The following is a 26,131-nucleotide window of genomic DNA, read 5'->3' as shown; positions in this document are numbered from 1 at the left end:
GTAGCTCAGTTGCTCCCATGATAGCCACGAGATATGTTTACTGTCATTCCGCAGGTGAGGCAGCTGAGGCACAGAGGAGTTCTATAACTTGTCGCCTTGGGAGTCAGTCCCGGAGCCACACGTTAAACTCGCCAGAGTCCAAGCTCTTAGCTCCTATGCGATGCTGCTCTTTCGTCATTTAGTCAAATGGAGAGTGAAGTGATACTTCTCTTGGGAAGCAGGTGAGCTGTCTCCCGCGTCACCAGGGGGAAATGATGCCACACGCATGCCAGCCAGGGCGCAGGGGTGTCGCAGCCGAGGGATTGTGTGGACGAGGGAAACAGTTGAAGTTTTGTTTGGGATATTGCTTGTGGGTGGGTGGCAATGGTGATCCTACTGTTCTTTCTGTGATTAAATAGCTGAAGAGTAAGGCAGTTAGGGTGAATTGTGTGTTGGTCCTACTAGATGCTGGGTGGACACAATCTCAATATAGGACCCAGGTGGAAATTAACATAATGTCAATGTCACCAAGCAGCTCAGGGCCTGGGGGTGAGCAATATGGCCTTTGGTAAGTTAATTTATGTGGGTATAAGACTCTTGGCCTATTAAATGAGGGGATTATTTTACTCATATTTTACTAGAGGCCCAGTGCACAAAATTCATGCACTCGGGGCGGGGGGGAGAGGGGTCCTTCAGCCTAGCCTGTGCCCTCTTGCATTCTGGGACCCCTTGGGGGATGTCCATCAATCATCCCTCTCGCAGTCCGGGGCCCCTTGCTCCTTACCACCCACCTGCAGTGGAGGCAGGAGAGGCTCCCACCACCGCACTGAGCTCGTCAGCTGTGAGCCTGGCTTCTGGCTGAGCAGCATTCCCCATGTGGAAGCGCACTGACCAGCAGGGGGCAGCTCCTGCATTGAGCGTTTGCCCCCTGGTGGTCAGCGCACGTCATAACGACCAGTCGTTCTGCTGTTCAGTCAATTTGCATATTAATATTAGGGTTTTATTATATAGGATAATGTACTGTACTTATTGACTGTGAGTTAACTATAAGATGATTGAATAGAATATAAAAATTAAGTCAATATAAACTAAAAAAGTAGAATATAAAAATTACCTTATGCAATTCTTATGCTTCTCATTTAGTTATAGAATCTTTTTTTCTTGATTTTCCTTTTTGCATCAGATATTAATTTTTATATGTTGTTGATTCTTAAAATGTTATTCGTGTAGGAAGTTGACTTGGAAACATCTTTCAAAATCATTTTGTAAAAAATTAATCAGGAAAATGCAATATTTGACAAATAAGCGCGTATGCTGTCTAAAGAGAGGCTGCGCTCTTAGACACCATCACCTGGCGAACTACATTGAGGAGGACTGAGGTTGTAAAAGTCCCGCTGCTATGGTCGGGTCCGGGGAGCTCGCAGAGAACGCGCCCCTGCCGGGCGACCTCCGTCTCCCGCGGCCTTTATGCCCTGAGCTCCCAGCGATGCTTTGCTGGGATTCCTCCTGGCTGCGTGTGCTGTTCCTCTGCGCGGAGCATCTGGTGCATAACAGGCCCCAGCAGGCACCTTCCCTCCTCGCCATCCGGAAAGCAGGAGCTGCGTTATTCACACAGACGATCAGCGAGGGGGTTCTTCCCACATTTCACCCCGCGCGCCCTGCCAGTTTGTCGTCGTCAGGTTGATTCTAATGAACATAATGATATGTTGCCTTTGAAGAATACTTTGCCACTATGACATGTACGACTCCATATGGAAGCAGTATGGACAGAGAGGAGAGATCACATCCGTGTAGATTAAGTTCGACATGGAATCCAGTATCAGTAATAAACAGCTGCTAAGATTCCTCTCTCCTTACTGCAAAGAACTTGGAGTAGCGTGGACTCCGCTGGGGGACTAGCATGTGGTGCCTCCTGGTCTTATAAAACCCCCTTACATTTTATACCACTGGGCACATGATGTGTATGATTTCTTTATCTCCAAAATATGGTCTCAACAACAGTTGTGTTCACCGCGCCGAAGAAGTTCTTCTGGGCGAGGTTGGTGGGCGTGTGTTACTTTAGATTGACATCAGCACTGGTGTCCGTTAAGGCAGAGAACTGACCCAACGCCTGGGCCCTCGTTTCACTAAGGCCACAATATCCCAGTCACTCTTCCCTTCACATCACTGATGTCTTGTTCCATGGCCCACCCCCCACCTCACTCTGTTACTTGGCCCTTATCTTTTTAATTCTTGAGGTCATATTTTATTATTTTTTTATCTTTAATTTCTTTATTGGTTAAGGTACTACAAATGTGTCCTCATCCCCCCATTAATGGGGGGATGAGTTCATATTTTTTAAGTTACATTTCTCTCTGCTTTTAGTAAAAGCTGCCTGATGTTTTTTTGAAGCAGCGGGACTGTGATTGAATAGAAAACTTGTCCATGTTCCTCCCTGTCTAAGGAGCATCTTAAGACAGGTCCTCAGCAAATTGGGGCCTGCTCCAGACGCTGGTATGTGGCCTTCAGGATCTGAGCCTTTTCCCCGGATTTTTTATTATAAACATGAGGACTGTAGCCTTTAAACATCTGAAGCCAGTGCAGTGTGTTCCCCATAAAGGTTAGACTGACCGTGTTCCCTTCTGAGGCAGCACAGCCGCGAGTCCTGGAAGTGGAGGCCAGAGACTGCAGTGACTTATGCTCCCAGGTTGTGCCTTCGTGGTTCTCGCTGCCTCTCCAGGTTTTAAAGACAAATATTTAAATACTTGCTGTGCTATTTATAACACGAGGAGACTCAAACATCACTTCCTTGGAGATCGGGGATTCCCACGTCATTTCCTAAAGCAGAGAGAAGGCCTCTGTCTGCACAGCCCTCCGAGGGAAGCAGCGCGGACACCATGGCCTCGTGCGTTCCCGGTCATTTCTGAGAGGGACGATATTGACCATGCCTCCTGGGAAAATGTAACACACGGCAATTTAAAATAAACGTGAGCCATGTGGTCGTGTGTGTGTGTGTGTGTGTGTGTGTAAGGCAAACCTTTCTTTTCAGAAAAGGGTTGTCAAAGTGTCCATGTAAAAGGTTGATTGCATTCATTTCTTTACACTGAGATACCTTTCGCATTTTTATACCAATTCCAGAGGCAAAAATGGGCCTGTGAATTATAGTCAAACACATACTTGAAACTTCTTTTGCTTTCTTGGCACCGAAGCTACTCAGAACCGCCTAATTACAGGGCAAAATCCCTGTCCCTTTGTGTCCTATGATGTGTGTCACATTCCGGTTTTAAGAATCTTTCCAAGTACAAGGAAACCGCCCTGGTCAACATGACACGCTAGGCGCAGCAGAGCCTCAGGCCTCGGTGGGTCGCCATGCCAGCAAAAGGGCAGGTTCAGAGAGGTGTCAGCGCTGGGGCGGTCTGCATTCTCTGCCTCTCTGTTTGCAGATAATTACAACTTACCGGTCACTCCCCGAGCTGTCGGTTTCCCTGGAAGTGACCCACAGCCTCAGCTCTTACCTGTTCGGGAAACTCCCGTCTCCCGGCTCCCCTTCTGGCCTCAGCCTTCCTTCCACCCACGGTGCCCGCCTTGCTGCGCCTGCAGCTGCCTGGGCCGTGGCCCCTGCCAGGGCCGCCTGGGACACTGCAGAGCAAATGGCTCTGTTGTCCGGTGGCCTTTCCCTCCTGACCAGTCCACCGGTCAGCGTCCTGTCCAAGTTCCGGCTTCGGAAGTTGCCTTGATTTGTCAGCCGAGTAGCTGAGTCTCCTGGGGGTTGAAACTAACCCAGGTTGACAAAGAAAGAGGCCTCATTTTCTGCTTGAGGAAATGATTTGTAAAATGAGTTTTGTTTTGTTTTGATTTCCAACTGCTAATCCATAATATGTGACCACATTTAGAATTTCTAAAAGTGCATTTATGAGACTCAGAGGAGTGAGTATCTAGATATTTAGCATACGCTTATTAAAGAAGATTAGAGCCTCAATTCAATTTCGGTCATGCTCATTTTATCAATAGGAATGCACTTAGGTGGATCTATAAAACATCTGGCGGAGAAAGGTTAGACCGTCTCTGATTTCAAATGAGATTTTGTCTTGTCCCTGGGCTGACGAGTGTGAAGTGGAAGCTTACATTCTCCTCTAAAGAAACGTCTTTGTTCTTTAGTTTGAAAATTCTAGGAAACTGAAATAAACAATCCTGTCTGTTATGCATTGCCTGATGGCATATGTATGAGTGGGTCTTGGGGAAGATGTGTACAGTATGGCTTCTTACCTGTTTGGACACAGTATCATAGCATGTTGGACAGCGCCCATGAATATGGCAGGGCCCTAAATAACTGCAGGCAGTGCCGTGTGAAAAATTAGCATTTTGGATGGAAGTTAAATTTGCATTTTATAACAGTGTTTCATTCTAAAATTATACTCAGCAATTGTAACAGCACATAACTACCTCCAAGCTTAATTGCCCCTACTCCCTGTGTGAGGCGAATAGTGTTTAGTCTTAATGGACTAAATGGATTATGTTGCACAATTAAAAATCCCTCATGCATTGTGTGTGGGCTGTCTGTCATTAGTGTTGGGTTATTTTGTATGCAACATTGTGTGGAGAGAAAGAGTGTGTGTGTATCTATCTATCTATCTATCTATCTATCCATCCATTATTAGACTACTTTAAAGAGTTGAAAATAATGGAATACATTTTCTTTGATGTGGAAAAATGCAGATATATATATATATTGATTTCAGAGAGGAAGGGAGAGGGTGATGGAGGGAGAGGGAGATGGAAACATCAATGATGAGAGAGATTCCTTTTGGGCTGCCTCCTGCACACCCCCTACTGGGGATCGAGCCTGCAACCCAGTCATGTGCCCTGACTGGGAATTGAACCGTGACCTCCTGGTTCATGGAGTGACTGAGCCACACTGGCTGGGTGAAAACATTTTTTAAAAAATGAGAATATCCTATATGTGCAAAATTTGATATCATGATTTTGTCTTCTAAACTTCATTGCGAATGGGTTTCTCTTTTTAAGATGAAATGCTCTCCCATTGGAGAGTCTGAATTGTTGCAGTTTTTCTAGACAGGTGTTTAGGGACATCATTAAGGCTAACACTGACACCTATACATTTATTTTATAGAAATAAAGATGTATACAAAGGTTTCTGTAAATAATGTTTATATTGCATTTATTTCTAAATGGCAAGAAGTTGGAAACAACATAACTTCCACTTAAAAAAGTTATAGGTACAATGTAATGCTAAGTAAAATGAAAAGGTAACCATAAATATATCCTGCATGATGTCAGTTTTATATGAGAAAAAACTTTGCACCAAATACATCTTCATTATTTAGTCTTAATATTGGGTATGTTCTCTCTAGGCCATGGGAGTGTGCTTAATATTTTTCTTGTTTGGAATTATTATAAATGTTTTTCAAATTTTGTTGAGAAGGGATCTGAGCTACATCGTAGTCAGAGTAAGTCACAGTCAGTGTGATTTCAGAGGCCAGAGGCCACAGCAGGGTGTGCGGTCTCTGGACTTCCATTTCCATCCCTGGCCGCTAGGGGGCCTCAGCCCTTGGCGGTGAGAGCAAGATTCCAGTCCAGTTTCTGGGAGTCTCTCAAAGCTCCCCCCTCATTGTTCACAAAGCACATTCCTGCCCTGCCCTCTAGGAGTTAGTCTTTCCCCACTGTGTGCCAGGTCCTCGGAGGATTCAAAGATCAGCATCTTATTTACGTAAAAACAAACAAAAAAGTTAATGGCGAATAGCCAGTCTATATGTGTTTGTCTTCCAGGTAAATTAATGATGGCTGTACCCCAGAAAATTGTCACCATGCTGTGTTGTTCCCTTTGTAAGTGATACACAAGAAACTAGTGCCACAGATAATCCTTGGTATGAAATTGTACATGATTATATACATGGAGGCAGACAGAGACAGGATCCGAGCGCAGGGCTGTCACTTGGACCAGGGTGGTCGGAAGAGAGCACAGGTCACTCATTATAAATGTCCATTTACTTAGCAAAGTCCCAGGACTTCCCAGAGGGATAAAGCCTATGAGGAACAGGTCTGAACACCGTTCCTGTGAGAGAGGATCGTCCTCAGCCCCTGGGTTTCCTAGCGGGCCAGCAGGACCCAGGCCCTTATCCCCCCTGGACAGCCAGCCAGAGCCCAACGTCAGATCCAGCTTCCCTGGTACCCTGGGGCCCGTGTCGCCCTCCCCACAGGGAGGACACGGGCTGAGGGCTGCACTGCCGTGTGAGGAAGTATTGCACAGATTCACCCTCAAAACAAACCAGGAGCAGAGAGGCCACGCTGTCCTGGCGGGCGGAGGGGCAGAGCGCTTGCCCACACAGCTCTGAGTGTACCTCACCCCAGCAGACTTTTAATAACGACTAACTCAGTGGTTTTCCATCCCAGCAGTCTCCCGGGTGAAATGCGAGCTGGAATTGCTACTAACGAGTTCACCGATAATCCCTAGTTCACAGCCATGAGGGCTCAGAGCGCTGAGGCTCCACATGCCAGTTAAGATCCCGTTATGGAGGTACTGTAGCCTGCACTGGCCCACCCTCACCGTTTCTCTCCTCTCTGAAGTTAATTCAAAAGTCAGGTCTACCGACTTCAGTGATAAGAACCGTTTTGTTTTTCCACGTTAAGTGTGGGCTTTCTTGATTTTCGTTTTCTTACCGTATTTTAAAAATAAGTTTCTCTTGGCTGATGTGATGCTTATCATTTCTCCTGAACAGTGTACACATGGTGGATAATCATGCCTTTAATAGCCGCCTCCCGTGATGTGTGTTTCTCACGGAACTTTAAGAATCTAAGTGAGAAATAAGTAGCTGGCCTGTCAGTACAGGACAAGTCAGAAAGGATGAGGCGGTCGGGTTTTAGAAACATCCATTAAAGGTATTTTAGAGAAGTGTGCATTTCATTTTTAATACTTTTCAAGCCGACTATTGAACATAATAGTGTGGCACAACAGGGCAAATGCATTTAACGTTTAATAGGCGGAGAAACAAGATTAGGTCACGAATGAATCATTGTCCTGTGAAATGAGTGGGGAACCTTTTCCTTCCCACAAAAAGCAAGAGCAGTGATACATGTGGCCTCGTTAGTCTGAGTCTGACCGGGAGGGTAATCTGATGAAACGTGAAGAGTCTTTGCAATGCGGTTTCTACTTCAAAGAACGCGAATGAGCATTGGGAAATGTGCATTTGTTTCTGCTCCGTCTGACTAGATTTGATACAGTGGGGTGTGCAGTTGGGAGGAAAGGTACTCAAAAGGCAGTAATTCATGCTGAATGGATAGAAGCAGTCATTCAATGAAAAATTGAATTTTTTAAAAAATATCTTTTTATTTCAGAGAGGAAGAGAGAGGGAGAGGGAAAGACAAAAACATCAATGAGAGAGAATCATCGATCGGCTGCCTCCCGCACGCCCCCCACTGGGGATCGAGCCCCCAACCCGGGCATGTGCCCCTGACCGGAATCAAACTAGGGACCCTTAGGTCCACAGGCTGATGCTCAATCCACAAAGCCAAACCGGCCAGGGCGAAAAATGGATTTCAATAGTATCCCAGACTTGGTGACTTTTGGAAATTTGGGTGCTTATTGTGCAAGTACCAGAAAGAAAAATATATAGTTCTCCTTAAAAGGGGAGTACATTTGTTTTGTACTGGATGCATGTTTGTTAAAAGTTTAAGCATTTTAAAAATATTTTATTGGTTTTTGGAGGGAGAGGACGGGAGAGGGAGAGAGAAAGATAAACACCGATGGGAGAGCGCTACATCGATGAGCTGCCTCCTGCACGTCCCCTACTGGGGATTGAGCCTACAACCTGGGAATCAGATCAGCAACCTCTTGGTGCTACCCACTGAGCAACACCAGCCAGGGCAAAACTTTAAGCATTTTTATTTGCATTTTTATATTCTCTTTCATGTTTCTAAGAAGAGTGTAGTGGAGAGAAATAACATGGCTCCGAGTTTACAGTATCTCTTGGTAAAGCTGGGTCTATACACAGACTGGCTAATTTCCATCCTTAGCAAGAGAGGCCAGGCATGCATTGCAAATGAAGACATCCTTTAGCAGAGCAAGAACTTACAAAGGCTCCTGGCCTGGAGGCTCAGTTGATTGCAGCATCGTCCCATGCACCGAAAGGTTGCCGGTTCAATTCCCAGTCAGCCTGTGTGGGAAGCAGCAGAGCAGCGTTTCTCTCTCCCTCATCTCTCTCTCTCTCTCTCTCTCCTTCCCTCTCTCATTTATTCTGATTTCTTTGTCTCTCTCTCTCTCTCTCTCTCTCTCCTTCCCTCTATTATTTATTCTGATTTCTTCGTTGAAGAAACCAAGTCAGGTGTCCTTTACAAAGTCTCTCCCATGCTGGGTGTTGCTGATTCAGTCCCTGTGAGGCCATTGAGCCTGCTCTCTGTGTGTTCTACAATCCATGCAGGTGGGTGGTTGGATGTTTCTAGACATTGTAAAGCTCTCAAGGGAAAAGAATGAAAATATCAGCTGGCTCATCCCAGGTGGGTGTCACGGAACTGAGGCCATCTCTGTGTCCATTACCAAGTCCAACAAATGCTGGCCGCGTCTTCCCCGCCAAGGTGCTCTGACCCGTGGCCCCGGCGTCTCACAGAGAGTAACACTCACGTTCTGTCTGCAGGTGCTTCTGAGCCCCCTGCCATGCAGGCCAGGCCGCCAGCTTGCTCAGGACCGCCCCGGACAGTTCCCTCTCACTTCTTGGCCCTGGCACAGGCACAGGGCAGCTCCCAGATGGGGAGCAGGCTTCCCTAAGGAGTAAATGCCATCTGTGCTCAAGTTTTCTGGACAGTCGCCACATACTAAGGGCAGGTGTGGCAGAGTTAAATGCAGCAAAGTGGCACAGAAACCCAAACACCAGTGAGAAGTGAAATCAGATTCTGACATTATCCGATTCCTGCTGAGCTGACCTGTGTGACTCCCGGAGCGTGAGACTCACCGGGGTGTCTGCGTGGTTTGAATAGAAAAGTTGGTCAGTCGTTTGTGCCGTAACATCCTCCAAAGCAAAGGAATCTTGAACATAACGGGGTCCCTGCTTCTTCAGAGACGTGCTTGAGGGTGACACAGATAGCCATCTATCGAGTTCCTTTGCTCATTCTGGTGCAAGTTACTTAAAATCACCTATAGCTTACGGATTTAAATATGGAGAGCTTGTTTCCGCCGTCACATTTCAGGAAGGAAGTTTTGATTCTTTCACGTGCATCTTCCGCACCAGTGTTTTCCTGGGGTCATTTCCCAGTCATTTCACATCATCGCTTCTAAGCTGGGCTCCCACAGGACGCTCTAAGGCAGGGGTGGGGACCCCTTTCTCTGCCAAGGGCCACTTGGCTATTGAAACATCCTCCGCAGGCCACCTCCAAACCAGCCTGCTCCATCTGGTCAAGCATTTCAGGAGCTCACCCCTCCTGCCTTGGCAGGGCCCGACCAAGTGGTTTCTCGGGCCTTAAACGGCCCATGGGCTGGACGTTCCCCGCCCCTGTTCTAAGTGGAAATGACATCCCAAACTCCAAGTAGCGATTTACAAGACATTTTGGCTCCCGGTTAATTCATTGTACTTAGAAAAGATATACGGCTCTTAAACTTAAAAACAGAAAAAGGTGCATAGTTCTCATAGTCAGCATCAGTGTGGGATGAGGTGTGTTTCGCTTTCTGTCCATAGTAACGAAGATGTCACCATCTACAAATCAAACCGGAGCGGTGCCTTTCAATGTCAACAAAAGCTGTGGGACCGTGACAGTCGTTCCTCTGATTGAGGGCACCGCCTTCTCCTGTTCTCAGGTGCAGGATACTGTTCCGGTTTCAGCCATGGAGGGGAAGCACTTTATATTCTAAATCGCAAACTAATGAACGCTCTCTTCTCATTAACACACGCGACCTCTGTGGTTTTGCTCTCGCTGCCTGGCCCACTTTCTCGGTGTCTGTTAATGACATTGAAAACCTCTGTGTTATGTGAATTATTTTCTAAATGGATCCTTTCAAATTCACAATGGATGCTCATTACAGTGACCTGCTTGTCCTGCTCAGGAAAGAAAAATACCAGAATGAACCCTGCTTGTTGTGCCTTTTCTGATTTCTTCGACATGTGTGTGAAATGACTGCGTTTATGGGGATCATGCAGGCAGCTTTGCCAAGCTTTGATATTAGAGATAATACATGAGCTTCTTAGTTCAAATAATAAGCTATTGGCTGTTCAAATGACAATTAGTAGAGCTGGAATGAGAAAGATGAAAGATAGCTGATAATTAAACTTAGAGGGCTCTGTCCTATTTTATGTTCTTAATTTATGGTAGATTAAATATTCGTGTATTGTTTTGCCTTCCTGGATACACAGATGGGTATGGAATTTGGGTTTGACTCCAAACCTATAATGTCTGTAGTAAAATCCTAGAAAATGATAATAAATGTGTTTCTAACTCTGCATATTAATTAATAGATTGAGTTCGTTTTTAGCTTGCTCAGGACAGATTGGTATCATGGCCGCACCTCGCCCCCTGTTCTTATCCTTTGATGTGACTAGTGTGGTGTTTACACTATACACACCTCAGGCATGTTTAAGGAAGCTCTCATTGACCAATCTAGGGAGTGGTCATTTAGACCACTGACAAAATCACTCCCTGATTAGCCAAATGAATAAGCAGATTTTTAAAAGCCACAGAATTATCGAATATTAAAGCCAGAGAGCGCTAGGGAGATCATCCAATTCAATCCCTTTCTGCCATCAGAGAGAAAAGTAAGACTGGGTGAGATGCAGGGATGTGTGACATGTATTTTGCCAGTTAGTTAGAAGCCAGACTACACTTTAGTTTTCTTTATTTCATGTATTTGATCACCTTACCTTCTCCTGTAACTCATGCCACTAAGCATGTATTTACTTTTTTAATTCAGGTCATAGAGAAAGCAGTGAAATTTACCCAGTAGAGTAGATGCAGTCTGTTTTGGCTTGTAAGGAATTTGTCTCCACAAGTATGGATCGGAGTGTCTTTTATTCCCGAGTTTCTTGGATCACACCTATGTCTGTCAGTAAAGTGATTGGTGGGCCCCTGGATAGCATCAGGGTGCAGGCTGGTCAAGCTGGAACGACCAACCATGTGGTCAGAGTGTCAGGTGTTTGAGTCACGGAAGAGCCTGACCTCCAAGGAGGGATGGCGGGCTGGAGAGTGAATTCAATCAGTTGTATTTTTTATCGTACAACTGTCATGGCAAGTATAGCACTTTCCTGCGTTCTGAGTCGTTCATGCGGTCTTGGGGGAGGGGTGCTGAGCTCTTGTGGGGTCTGTGCTACTGGCCAGTGGTCAGCATCAGAATTGAAATATTGCAAAACGCTAGCTGAGGTTGGTGTCAGATTGAAGCATTGAAACATACATGTGGAGCAGCTCCCTAATACTCTGTGTGGCCTTTTCATTCATTCATTCATTCATTCATTCATTCTGGTTTCAAATGTTGGTATTTTATTTTATTTTTAAAAATTTATTTTTTGTTGTTTGTTTTCTTTATTTTATTTCCATCACCATTTATCCTCCTCATACCTCCCTCCACACCCCTCAGTCACCACACTGTTGTCCCTGTCCATGAGATCATTCTCTTTTTTGTTCAATCACTCCGTCCCTGTGACCTTTTTATTGACAGCTGATGTGGTACAGAGGAACTGGTCAAGCGTGAATATTCTCCCGTTGACCATGATTGTTCGTAGAGAACTAACCTGGAATTCCTGTTCCTTCTCCTTTGGGCAGTATTTTGCTTTCTCTAGCAAGGAACTTGTGCTCATAATCATGGACTGGAAAACTTAAGATATGCCAAAAGTAGTTTCCATATTTGAGTAGGTTTCCCTGGTTTCTATCCTGCTTATCACAAGGTTAAACAAAATTTTCTGAAGCCTTACTACTCAAAGTGTAGTTCTTCGGCCATAATATTTGGTCAGACAACATCCGGGGGCTTGTTAGAAATTGAAGACTTCATCATAATCTCTGGTTTAACAAGCTCCCCAGATGACTCATATGCACATTAAAGTTTGAGAAACTTTAATCTAAATTTTGGAGATGATGGGGTAGATTTATATTAAACTAAAATCCAAGCCCTTTACTTGGGGGAAAAAAAAAGAAGATGAAAGCTCTGGCTTATTTGTTGAGGTCATTTTTCTCAACAATCAGAACCCATTTGTAATGGACAAATTCTTCCACACCTACTCATTGTGATGATACTCTGCGTTTTATGACTTTTGGCATTTGTTAACATCTGTAATGTTTCAATAGTGCACACGGATATTAAACATCAATCTCTAGCTCCTTGTTCAATATGGTTGAGTGAACAAATGCGTTTATCTTCTCTCCTTGAAATGTCACTAAAATACCAATAAGGAACAAAAAGAAAACCTCATCCCACAGTGATAAAGAGAGCGGGGGAAGCATAATGTATTAACTCTGAGATGTTAGCACATCATTTTAGTTGTGTAGAGAATCTGGGCATGAATTGTTTTAGGAACATAGAAAAATTAAGAAAGTAAAAAAAGAATAAGGCAGTGATAACCTGTAGGAAATACAGTATTGTACAGGAAACAAAATGGAATGATAGTCATAGTAGACATGTGGTTCTGCTGTAATTAATCATGATGATGTCTGTGTGAATGTTGATTTAACAAAAAGTTGTGGTAAAATTTTATTTGAGGAACAATTGGGAGGACAAATGTGGAGGGGTGTGAGGGAACTACATTCTCATTCTCCATAGTGTTATTTCTAGTAAGTACATCATATCTAAGACTGTAACATAAGTATTAGTTGTGTGGGTATGGAATGTGGTGTTTACACCAGAAAAAAAAAATAGCTGAGTTACTGTAAGTTGTCTATCTTTTGCTTTCTCCCAGCAGTGACCAGGCCAGAATTTTGGGGTGCTGAGTGTAGAGACCATTGGATTAACAGTCAGAAGATCTGAGGGCTAGTCTTATCCTACCACCAACTAGCCTTGTATTTTTCAATGAAAGGCATACTATTCCATGATTCTTACACGTTTCATCATCCAGGTATCTTCCTCTCTTTAAGCATAGTAGACAAGGAGAGACTCTCTCTAGCAGCTTTCTCAACAGTATTAATTTTTGCTCCGCTTTGTCACTCAGCCATTGACCCAAGTGGCTTGAGAATTACCCTTTCAGGAGAAGAATAGGCAATTTTTCTTCCGAAGAAGCCAACCAGCCTTGGTAACTTGGAGGACAGCATGGAGTTATCATTAGGATGAGTAGGGAGCAGCAGTAGACGGACATGTTTTCAATTCTCACACCCCATGACATTTGTGAGAATTCAGATATTTCCAGAATTGCCCAAAGCCATCTGGTCAAAGTGCTCGGCCTGTTGACTTCATTAACCCCTGCCCGATTATATTTCTTTGCTTCTTTTCATTTATGCTCCAGATTTGTATTAAGTTTGTTAACAGTAAACATAGGCTGCTCCGTGGAGGATAGTACCTTTGAAAGGCATGGAGCTGTTGCTATGGATTTCATGCAGGTCAGAACCCTGCAGATTGAGTGTGCAAGCCGATCACATCCAGTCTGGACTCACCTGGGCTCAGGAACACACGATCCTGTCCAAAAGGGCCACATTAGCCAGGTCATTGCCAGTTCATGCGCTGTGTGCCTTTGCCAGCCAGTCTTTTAAAGCGCAGTAGAGGGAGCAGGTGATAGCAGACACGAGCCAACATTTAACGAGGGCAAAGAAGCAGGCACATCACGTGGACAGAGGCTCTGTCCCTTCCTCTCTCCCTGGCCCCAACGCCCCTTGTTGTCTGTTTCTTTGTTCTTTCCTTGCCTTTTAGTCTCTTGTATCTCACTTTTTGGGGGACTAACTTGCTCTATCTGTGTCTCTCCTCTTTCTTTTCTGCTCTTCCCCCCACCCCCCCTTCCACTCCTGTTCATTGCGCTCAAGAAAATAACGTAAGTAGGACGTTGAATTGGAATCGTAACCTGGGTTCAGGACATGAGACCGTAGAAAGCACCAAAATAGCTATAGAAGTGAAATTAGAGTTTCAGTTTTTGAAGAAGTTATGACGCCAACAGTATAAGGCAATCTTGTCCGAGAACGGATCCTCCTAGAATAGATCTCCTCTAGCTGGGAAATTGTGAGGTGAACCACATTTTCGCAGGTGGAATACACCTTCATAAGTGTTCTCTTTTTCAGCTCAAAATAGGACTTTTCATTAGAATAAAAACGGTGTTTTTTTTTTTCTATTTTAGAAAATGGAGACTTACTGCTGTTTTTATACAGACAACAGGCACTATTTTATGTCGTCTGTGTCAAAAAGAACAGCTTTCTCGATAGAGATGACTAACCTGCGTGTCGGGCTCAGGTTACTCACTGTCACTTGGAGTTTTCACAAGACACACCTGGGAGCTTCCCAGTTGCTCGAACATTCCTTCTCTCTCCTTCGCAGAGTTGTTCTCCCGTAGGTAACTCTCTGACCTCGCGCAGGCAGGGCGTCTACCTGGTCCATCTTTGTAGACCGGGAAGCTCCTAACATTTTAATTTCTTGGTAAATACCATTGGACAAAGAAAGAGCAACCTGGCCCAGTCTCAGGCCATTGTTCTAGTTTATTAGAATCATTTAGGATTTTGGCCTCTGGGTAATGGCGCCATGGAGATTCCCAGAGCAGTAAAATTGTGTCCTAATTTAGTCTTTCATTAGCTCAGTTCCAAAAAGTGTTCTGCACTGTACAGTGTAAATAGGGCAAAGACAAAAACGCAAGGTTTATCCCTTCTGCTGGTGAAACACTAGCCATCCAGTGGACATTATGTGTGTTTGTTCGCTCACTTATTCTCACAAAAGCCAAACAATTTAAAATGAAGGGATCAATGGAGATCATTTTTAAAAATCATGTTCACTAACAAATATTTAGCAATCTGGTATTTTCTGCTGTCTTTGTGATACTTAAGGCATCATAATTTTAAAAACATACACATTTTTATTGATTTCAGAGAGGAAGGGAAGAGGGAGAGATAGAAACATCAATGATGAGAGAATCATGGATCGGTTGCCTCCTGCACACCCCACACTGGGGATGAGCCTGCAACCCAGGCATGTGCCCTGATTGGAATTGAATCTTGATCTCCTGGTTCATAGGTCGATGCTCAAGCACTGAGCCATGCTGGCCGGGCTATCGTAAGTTTTAATATTTTAACATTTTTCCTTCCTAGCACAGGTAGTTCTCATTTGCCTTGAAAGGATTTTACAAGGAAGTTATATTGTTGGAAGGCGCACAAATGCTAAGCTGACCACCTATTTTCTGGCATTCTTCATTGGCAAAGCAGCTAATTATACTTTTCGGTTTGTAAGAACTGAGTATGACTTCAAATGAATTAAAAAAACAGTGGGAGTGTTTTTCAGTAGAATGTTATCTCTGATCTTTTTTATTTTTATTTTTTAAGCCATGTCCCACTTTTCCCACTGGGCTACACTAATTTATTGTAAGTAGTTTGCAGGGTTTTATCTATAAGTTACACCTACTTGGAGCAAACAATGTCATTGTTTGTTTGTGGGTGGCTATTAGATTAACCAAAGAACTTGTATGCATATATGCATAACCCATAGACACAGACAATAGTGCAGTGAAGGCCTGGGGAGGGGGTGGGAGTGGGGTGGAGGAGGTGGTGGGGGGACATCTGTAATACTTTCTACAATAAGGAAATGTTTGAGAAAATTTAAGATGGGTTCAGCAGTTATATGAGAAGCAGTGAATTGTATAGGGTGGACAAAGGTGGGTTTACATAATACAAATAAATAATACAACAATTAATAGATAATAATACCAGATGAACTGTGCTTCGTGGACTCACAGCTGGTAGGCCTACTTTTGCCCACCCGTGTGTTCCTATGTCCTAAAAAGTAGCTGCCGCAGCTGAATACCGAGGCGCACTGTTTCCTCCCACCTGTGGTCCTGTGGCCCCCGGGGCTACTGTAGGGCCCCGAGATCAGTGCTGGCGGGATGCGCAGCCATGGGACAGGGCCAGCGCCTTTGGTTACTGTCTTTGCGAGACTGTCGCCCTGGTTGAGCTGGTGCTGAGCAGACAGAAGCAGAGGAGAGCTGTGGCCAGAGGCTCTTGTTTCCTCCGCCAGAACGAAGGCCGGGTTACTCCAGGCTCCTGGCAGCATCCACAGGCAGCAAATCTATGGGAAACACTAGATGACACTTTTTTGCACTGAGTACCTTTCCACAGAGGTGCAGGAGTGCACCTGTATTCCGGCTGCATTCCCTAGCGAGATGTTGAAAGTAATTTCTTAACTCAGTCATGTGAAAGGTCTCCCCAGAACTCCACACTGATTTCTGTCCTTCTCTGGTAAAGCTGTTGGAATGCTACTTGGTTTAAGAAGCTGAACTGCTTTTGGCTTTGCTTTTCTCATTCAAAGCACTGAGGTGGTAATTTAATATCTTCACCCCTCAAATCAAATCATTTTTTCTTCCTCTCATTTGCTCGGCTTCTTGGCTTATCAAGCTTGATTACATGTGCCTTTTCTTACTTTGAGAAATGCGGCCTGAAAGTGTGAAATGAAAAAATTGATCCTCCTAAGTAAATGAAGCAATATGGCAGTGTTTTGGGTAAGTCTTGTTTTGCATGATGGAAAATTGTAATTCTGGCTGATCATTTTTTTCCATGATTAGGAAATGGTGAAATGAATCATTGGCAATAAATAAACACCAATTTAAAAACTTCTCTTCTTCAAACAAAAGGAAACATCTTTTCAAGGCATCTAAATGGCTCTTCCAGCATGATGCTTAGTATACATTTGCTATAGCATGAATCCTTCTTGGGAATTGATTTTAATTTTGTTTGCATCTTTACCAAACCATTGTAAACGCTGCCAGAGAACGGAGGTGGAGGAACTGTAACGCCCTGCCTTCCACAGTCTGTTGCCTTGAGAAGCTGCATTGAGCCACTGTAACTGCTACGTTCCAACCTGACCAGAACTATCTTTCCGTCCTAGATTTATTCCCTTCTCTCTGCTGGTAGCAGGTTGAGTTGTGTTCCCAGAAAGACATAGTCAGGTTCTAACCCAAATCCTGTGAAGGTGGCCTCGTTTTGAAATAGGGTCTTTACGGAAGTAACCAAAATAAGATGAGGCCATATTAGCATTAGTCCAATGGATGGTGTCTTTAATTAGAGGAAGCGGGGGGCGAGATATGGGCATGGAGACACAACGGTGTGGGAGGAAGGCTATATGTTATCTTCTTCTAGCAGCCCAGCAAACTAATACCCTGTCCCTTACTTTAAATGAAACTCCAGGACACATTCCCAGCTAAAAATCATGCAATCTACCAATGGATTTTCTGGCTTAGAAATTTATAAGGAGTTTATCTGAAAATCTGATTTTGTAATTTTAAGCAAGTTTTCTACTTTCTGAGAGGTGTTTAGTTATAGTACCTTTAAATACTTTATTCTAAGGGTTGGTTATATGGATTACGGCTACTAGAACTAACTCTGCTTTTGTCATTTTATTCCTGTCTACAAGTAGTGTTTTTATTTTTCTCCAGCTTCAGTGTATAAAATAAACCAAGTTGGTGGTCAGCTGAACTGTGCACCAAGTCCTCACTTTTCAAAGGCACACACAGAAGCAGCCACAATTGTGTTGCAAGGAGCCCTTTCTTTCTTTTTTTTAGAATTGCATGACCTTTCTCTCCAGTACAATACTGAAAAGCCCCCCACACAAGGACCTAGTTAGCAATGCCTTAGTCAGGGTGAAATGATATAATAGAAGGGGGGGTTGTAGAACTAAGTGCGAATATCATTGTAGTTGTTCTGTTTAGATGTGTCCCCAAATGACCATTTGGGATAATCAATATAGTAAATATATCTATGACAACCATATTCTAAAACAAAACCAAAAACAATCTTTTAATTATTTGTTATAATTTGTTTTGGGGAGTTTAAAAAAAAAAGGAGAAAGTGAGAGAGACTGGGTCAAAGAAAATGTCATCGCACTATAATCCCACTTCATTGTTTCCCATCTCCTGGAATGTCAACATTGGGATGAAGCCTGAGTTGCCACTTAATGGGGACATAAACAATGAGAATTGTTCTCCTGATATTTGTAATGGCTGTGGGGACATGTTATTGGAATTTTCCCTATAGCAACATATACTTTTAAACTTTTAGTTGTTTTTATTTTTTGCTTTATTGTTTACTGACATATCACTTCTGATTTTTCATGTATAAGGCTAATCTATAGGATTTTAAGGATTTTCTTCATAGTTGTTGGAAGATCTTATAAGAATTGATAAAAGTAAATTGATTCTCTTTGTAAAATATGTTAACATTTTGTCAATGCTAAATTACCTTCTTGAATTGAACTTGTATTTCTTGGGTGATCAATCTCTCTGTGTTTAAAGTAAAGGAAACATATAGTTACCCCTGTTTCTCTGTCTAAAAATAGTTTATGGCAAGTAGACATGCTTCTTGATTTAAGCAGTGTGAGGATGGTATTTGGCTAGTTTCTATACGTAGTGCAGAATAAATAATCAATTTGAATTAAGTTCCTATATCAGCATGTTGTGATAAGCAAAATATTTTAGACCAAGAAAATAAATCCATGATTTTCTGAGTTTTATGACTCTTTGAAAGTATGGATTGAACCTGGAACTCCATTAAGTAACATAGTTAAGACATATTTGTGAAAACAGTGATATACAACCAGAATGTCATTGGGTAGAATATAAGCCCCATAATGATGAAAAGTATGTCCTGTCCTCTTCCTTTTTTTCCAGTGACTAACAGCCGTACAGTAAATATTTGTTGAATGGAAACAAAAGATAGTTCAATGAGCGGAGTAAGGAATTACAATTATAAGCTTATGCTTGCTGATGTGTAGTTCCACTTAACACTTTTTTATTTAAATAAAATAAAAATTTAAGAATTCTGAAGTCAGTATCAAAAACTGATCTATGTTCCATAAATGCATTTCTTTTTTTTTTTTCTGTTCAAAATGATCTGCATGTGATTGGTAGCATATTATAGCTTGGCATCACTGACAATAACACATGTCTCTCCATATTGTTTTAATGCATTTTTATTCTTATTTTCAGAAAATTTGAATTTTATTTTGTAGTGTAAATTAGAAAATATATAATTTCTTAAAACATTTTTTGTGTGAGAAAAAATGTTTTCTTCCCGACAAGTTGAGGAGATCATTTGGCAATCATGGGGCCTAACCATTAGAGTTTTGTTATAGCTAAAGTTTGCTGGTACATCTATATGGTATCACTAAATTATAAGTTCTTTGCTTTGAGTACTTTAACCATTTCTTAGCTGATTTTATGTGAGATTTAGAGGGTAACATAGGAAATATGAAATGCCATTCTTGTTATTGAAACAAATGTCTTTTCTCTCTTACTGGCAGTGTAGATTAAATTTTAATCTAGTAAATATCATCAGGTTTTGCTTTGAGCATCTATTTATTTGAGTATCTATTTATATGTATTTATTTGGCTGTAACAAAATACTTCATTCCAATGATCATTATTAGGTGTCTATTCAGTGCACTTATTTGTTACAATTTTTCTAAGAAGATGCAACTTATAATGGAATCCAGGCTTTATGCTAAGTTTGTTATAGTTCTTTATGCAGATGGATTTAAAGGACGCATACGAGATCCCTGAGAAACTCCTTGCTGACCTATGCAATACCTGCATCCTAATAGGTCATATTTCAGCTCCTATATTTTGACAAATAGCCTGGCTCTAAAAAGCCCTGTCCGTGGTGCTGAAACATCTCATGATGTATGAGCGTGTCTTGCTGATAAATTCTAATGTCAGCCACTGTGTGATAGCGATACATCAGGTTGTACAATTTATGTTTGGGAAACACATGGAATGAGCAAGTCTCCTATTTTTCTTGGGTTAAATTAACACAGTTTGTCCTTTCATTTCAAAGAGTTCATACCAATTACTTTCTACATAGTGAAAACCAGCTAGGGTTTAATTAGAAACTGTCAGTGCTACCACAAAGGCGGATACCTAGTATTAACCAATGAATGGATGTGACTGTAGGACTGGAAACGTTTCCTCGACAGTGGCATGTTGACGCCACTCAGGAAGCTACTGTAAGAAAAGTTAAACATTTGATTACGAACAGGCACAGCAGCAATTAACATGGAAACCTGGTGGCTTTGTAGAGACAAGTGATTTGCCTATAAAAATATAGCTTATTATCTCAGGTGTTTTTTAATTGTTCCAGGATATTTCTTTTGTACACAAATACATTTATTTTGCAGGACTATGGGATTTTTTTGTTTGGAAATATGACTAAAACCCTAAAAGATATTGGCTTTTTTTCCCCCAAGTAAAAGCCATGCGTTTTCTACATAAGACTCTTAAATAATTAGTTATGTTCTTGGCACTTCGATTCAGTGATTTTCATTTTTTTTTAAAGTTGTGTTTTTCTGGTGCTTAAATATAATCATAGAGAACTGCACTTAATTTTCTTTTTTTACCTGTAAATTTGTCTGAGAAGCTTGTTTCATTAAGAAAACTGTCCTCTTAAATTTCTGTTGAACACTGGGATTATCTGATTCATGCCATTTTATGTTGGGTTGAAGCAAGTAAAGGGGAGAATTTCATAAAATTGAACCTATAAACTTGTACTAATTCAGTAGATTTGAAAGGAAAAATCAACAATTTTAGTCTTGGAAAAGCCGAGTCTCCTAAAAATCTAAATTTCATTGTTATTCTGGGGAAAAACCATCTACTTTGATCATAACAGACTTTAAGTCAGCACCTATAATGTCTGTTGCTGTGCACGTGTCTAAAGTCATTCTTTGGGGATTATGTAGAACATGTTGTTTCGTTGCGATGTTTGCAACACAGCAGAATATTAGATTTTTTTTGCTTGTTATTGCAGTGAAGTGTATTAGGCACTCAGAATCACAGAGAGATTTGAAGATAACACCTAGATCATAAGTTCTGCCAAAATTTGGCAACGTTTTCTGCAAAGCAAGCATCTTAAAGTTGAGTTACTAGTAATTATTAAAATAAGACCTTCAGTTCCTCAGATATTGATTTACATTATGTGAACTTAATAATTAAACCCACTGCAGAAGTTTCTTGTTAAGAAAAGAAAATCTTTCAGTTAATAGGGGATTTCTTTACGTCACTAGTTAAGAGGTTGAACACAATGTTATAGTTGCCTTTCAATATTGATAAAATGCCTCCTCAAATCCAGTTTTGTGCATTATAAAAATGTAGCACCAGAATGCAGTAGGCGTGTCTTACTCTCAGCCCTTCAGATTTCATTATAGATAAAAACACTTTTCTAACATGTGGTCATTTCAATGATATCTGGTCAGATGACATTTCCCAGAAATTATTCTTTATTTAGAAACAAAAACAAGACAAAAGCAATTGATTTTAATCCAAAATGTATTTTTTTTTCCTTATAAAAGAGGCCCACATATTCACGGTGTCTACTCTACAGAATTGGTCCATTTCATTACACCACGTGTCAATTCAAGTGTATCTGGTCACGGCAAAAACTCGTGGCTAATAGGTGTGATACAACACAGTAGGAGGTATTGCTCAGTTCAGCTACTCTTATATACTTAAAAAAAATACAGAAACGTGTTTGTGTTTTTTTTTGTCCACTGTAGTCCAGACAAAAAAGTTACATGAAAGTTCTAGAAAATGGACTTCTTTTATTTGGTTGCCACGGTACCCTCTGACGCCAGTGGTTTAAGATGCTGGACTGGTACATGTTCCCACTGGCCGGAGCAGCCTTGGTGAAGCTGGACCTTCCTCCCCGGAAGCCCTGTTCCTCTGCCTTTTCCATTCCCAAGCAGGACGACAGCCTGGGGCTTCCCTCCGAAGGAGTCTGGTTGGTGGTTCTCAGGATATATTTGTCGGCACCCCTATGGCAGTTGCCTTCACTTCCAGTGCTGCACTTTGTTCGTTGCCTGCTTCCCAGAGGTCGATGAGGGGAGGGTAAAGCTCGCTGAATGCGAAGGTTGGCTTCTGTAAGTAGTTCCTCGCATGGCCACGTCCAGCTTCCCCGTTCATGTTTCGCGAGAGGCAGCTGAAGAGACACAGCACCCCGATAATCCCCAGGAAGCCCGCGAGGCCGGCCACGAAGGCCGGGCTGCGACTCCGTCCGTATGCTTCTCCATCGGGGTCCAACCCTTTCGTGGTGACATTAACACACTGTTTCCTGGTTTTCTGGTCGATGGTGGGGCTGTCGATACAAATGTTATACTCGGTCGAGGGGTTCAGGCGAGTCAGGTTGTACACCCTGACGCTGGACGGTAGGCGAGCACTGTGGGCGGCACGGGACATGTCTGTCTTGATGAAGGTTGTCCACGTCACGCTGGACCTGAGAATCTTGGAACTCGCTTTCCAAGACACCAGAACGGAATTGGCCCGGACGTCTTCGATTTGAATGTTCAAGGACCCATTGTTATCCTGGGGGAACGAACCATCCACTTTGATCATGACGGACTTTAAGTCGGCGCCCACCAGATTCGTCGCCATGCATGTATATACGCCCCCGTCTGCAGGGACGATGCCACTTATGTCCAGGGTGCCCTCAGAGTGCACGTAGAACCTGTCCGTCGGAGTGTTAGGCACAAGCTTTTGACCGGAAGGTGTTATCCAGGAGATCTCGGGCTGCGGCTCGGCCGTGGCTCTACAGTGTAAGGAAACGCAGCTCCCGGCTTCTAAGTCCAGGTTGGAAGGGAAGCTCTCAGGCGCGATGAGGGGGAGGCAGATTTCCATCATCTCCCGGAAATGCACCTGCCGGACGTTCTGGCCTTGGAATTCGGGCGGGTCCACGCAGAAGAGCGACTCGGGCTCCATAAACCGGATGCTGGTCTTGTTCATGTTGATCCAGCGGATGACGCAGTCGCAGCGGATGGGGTTGCTGTGGATGCTGATCTCCTTGAGGCTGGGCAGGGCCTCGACGGTGCCCTGGTACAGGGCGCTGAGGGCGTTGCTGTTGAGCATGAGCGATTCCAGCCGGGGGAGCCTGAAGAACGCGTTGGGGTGGATGTACGACAGCCGGGGGTTGTTGGTCGCCTCTATCTTCCTTAAATCCGGCAAGTTATCCACGGCAAGGCCGTCGATGGAAACCAGCTCGGGCATGTTGTTCATCCCCAGCTCCTTCAGGTGGAGCATGTTGCTAAAGTCCCCCCTGCGAATCCTGTGGATGGGATTTTTATTGAGATCCAAGAATTTGAGGTTTGCCACTTTCTGCAGAGCCGCCCGGGGCACCTTCCGCAGCCTGTTGTCATAGAAAGAGATGCTCTCTAAGTTCTCAAGCCCAGCCAAGGCGTCGTCGGGTATCTCCGTGAGGTTGATGCCGGCTATCACCAGGCTGCGAAGATTGATAAGCGGCTCAAAGTTCATGTCTTTGATTCTGATGATTGGATTTTCCCCAATCATCAGAATCTCCAGGTTGGGGAGAGCGTCAAACCACTTCCTGTCGATTGTCTGCAATCTGTTTGAATTGAGGTGCAGTCTAAGAAGATTGTGGAGGCCAATGAAGGCTCCAGGTGAGATGGCGGACAGCGAGTTATGATTGACATAGAGCTCCTGGAGGTTGCTCAGCCCCGACAGACATTTCTCCGGCAGCTCCGTGAGCTTGTTTTCCTCCAGGTACACGGACAGGAGCTGGGACATCTTTCTGACGCTAATGTTGCCGACTGAGGATAGATTGTTTTGCGATAAGTCCAGGCCAGTGAGGTTCACTGGAAAGTCTGTGGAGTGTTCGATGTTGGCGATGTTGTTTGTCTGCAGGAGCAGGACCTGCGTGTCGGCAGGCAGCCTGGCTGGGAAGTGGAAGAGACCCACGTCGTTACAGTCCACGGTCCATGCGTCCATGTATGTGGATCGGGGCGTAAACCACGGCCTGACCTCACATGTGCACGATGGTGGGCAATCCGCTTTCTTCTCGCCGGCATGCACGAGCGTCGTGATTGCCAGGCCAAGCAGTACGTGCATCCCGAGTGGCATGTCCTTCATCTTAGCTTCCTCTGCGGAGATGCCACGGGCCCTGGAGGATTCCACAGTCACTGCTGGTCGGTTCAGCGGGAGCTGACGGATGAGGAGGGTGGCTCATTTGTCAAACGATGAGCGCCGTGGAGCCGCAGGGTTTTTCTCCCCGGGACAAGGTGCCGGTGCCCCAGTCGCACGGTCCAGAAATGTCACACACGTTGGGGGAGAGAAAGTGGCAGTCGCTTCTCAGATAGGATGCTGAGGCACGTTCTGAAGAGGGAGCGGGGGTAGATGGTCACGGGAAACGGAACGATTCATTTATTTCGGAGGGTAAGATCCAAATCCCATGGCGGTTCAGTCTTTGCAGGAACAGCAGCGTGATGCTAACTGTAATAAAATAAAATACAAAAAAGAGAAGAGAAAGAATTAGCCCAAAGGAAAATAATACCCATAATTAATATCCATTAAGTAATTACGGTGATCTCATCTATGACGTTCTTCGAGTTGACAGTTAATTCAATATGTTTCGGTGACATTAGCCTTGATAGTGATTGGCGCTGACACTGCACAGGCCGAGAAATGGAAACTTTAGAAGGCTGAAATTGCATTAAGCATAACAGACACGCTTCCCCAATATTTCCGTTATTTCCGATTTTTACTTGCTTATACCTTGTAATTTTATTTATTGTATTTGTCCTTCTCTTTGACGATTAGTGAATGGGAATAAAAGGAAATCTTTCAGTGTAGATGGTTTTCCCCCCTCTCTCACAGGTACAAAGTTAAAAGGTTCTAGAGAAATGATACTGTTTAGTTACAAGCAAATGCATCAGCCCATGGCCCTCAGGTGCCCAGGAGATGGCTGTACAAGGAGCCGGAAGTCCTCGAAGTTGGCAGGACTTCCCTTGTCATTCACCCCTCTCTCCAGCCTCCTTCGCATAAAGGGACGGAATTCTGCAGTATTTGGGAGAGATGAGGTCTAACTTGCCGGGGACGTACCTGTAGATTCTCATTTTTAAGTGAAATTCAGATTAATGTTTGGCTGTTTCATCTTCCCCTGAAAATAACTTAGATTCCATTAGTCACTGACAGGGGAAAAAGTAACTTTATTACAGCAATAAAACAGGCCCTTAGATATTCCTTCTTTTAAATGGACACCGATGTCTTTATCACATAAAAATAAGCAATGCAAAACCAAGTGGCAGGTTTGATATGGGCTGCATTTCAAGGTAGCTCACTGCTCTCCTACGTACACGCCATCAGGTGACTGCTGCCAGGGAATGGCCGGCTGGGCGGGGCTGGGCCAATCCTTGTGGGCGGGAGCTGTGTGGCCAGCACTCAGGGTCTGCCAGGGTATCAGACTGTGAATACCGGTCTTTCTTTCATCTCTGCCCAACAGGGATGTTCCTGATGCATCTTTGACCAACTCACCGATAAGACAGGGGCTTCAGGGACAGAGACAAATATATTTGGAGATGTGGTCTCTATGGAGAGAGAGACTTCTTTCTTTAGTAAAAAAATAATTCCCTTGTTTTTCAAGATTTGAAAACATTTGCAATTCAAAATCACACCTAGTTTTCCTCTTATCCTTCATTTTAAGAGATGTGATTTTATCCTGAAGTCCAGATAGGTACTAAGTTATTTTGAAATAAAAATGTCTTTGCTTTTTCCTTCATTAGTTTGCTCATCTACATTTTCTTGAATGAACTTTCAGCTGTTCTTTTAAATTTTATTTTTCAATTACAGTTGACATTCTGCTTTGTATTGGTTTCAGCTGTACAGTGTAGTGGGCGGACAGTCGTACACTTTACAGTTACCCACCTGGCACCGTCCATAGTTATTACAATATTAGAGACTGTGTTCCTTATCTGTGCTTTACGTCCTGCGACTATTCTGTAACTACCAATTAGTACTTCCTGATAACTTTTTATTTATTCATTTATTTTTTTAGTCCCCACCTGAGGATATGTTTTTCATTGATTCTAGAGCGAGAGGGATAGGGAGAGATGTATATATTCATCTTTCTCACATAACTTAGGCAATTTGATCTGTTTCATTTCCTAATTTCAGTGTTTAGCTGATTTGACTTGATAAATGTACTACTTTCCCAGAATGTGTTACCTGTGTACTAAAGCTCAAAGGTTTAAGTTTGAGGCTAATATAAAGGAACATTAGACTTTAAAGAAAAGTCAATCTAATAGTAT

At 43.3% G+C, this 26,131-nt stretch overlaps 2 protein-coding genes across 3 annotated transcripts in view; one reads left to right on the top strand and one right to left on the bottom strand.

The window, feature by feature from the left end:
- The window catches only part of IMMP2L (inner mitochondrial membrane peptidase subunit 2), a 488,390-nt gene that overhangs the window by 201,514 nt on the left and 260,745 nt on the right, over positions 1-26,131 (top strand). The gene's annotated exons all lie outside the window — the stretch shown is intronic.
- LRRN3 (leucine rich repeat neuronal 3) lies at positions 21,351-24,317 on the bottom strand. Its single transcript, XM_005875616.2, has one exon. The coding sequence runs from the start codon at positions 23,955-23,957 to the stop codon at positions 21,831-21,833; it is 2,127 nt and encodes a 708-aa protein (XP_005875678.1). The 5' UTR covers positions 23,958-24,317; the 3' UTR covers positions 21,351-21,830.

The sequence above is a fragment of the Myotis brandtii genome, unplaced genomic scaffold, assembly GCF_000412655.1.
Source record: "Myotis brandtii unplaced genomic scaffold, ASM41265v1 scaffold466, whole genome shotgun sequence".
Taxonomy (NCBI): Eukaryota; Metazoa; Chordata; class Mammalia; order Chiroptera; family Vespertilionidae; genus Myotis; species Myotis brandtii.
Note: the sequence above shows the minus strand (reverse complement) of the source record. Positions and strands in the feature narration are given on the sequence as shown.

Excerpts from the sequence above, each read along its gene's own strand:
- LRRN3 (XM_005875616.2), bottom strand. The coding sequence starts at position 23,957 with ATGAAGGACATGCCACTCGGGATGCACGTACTGCTTGGCCTGGCAATC.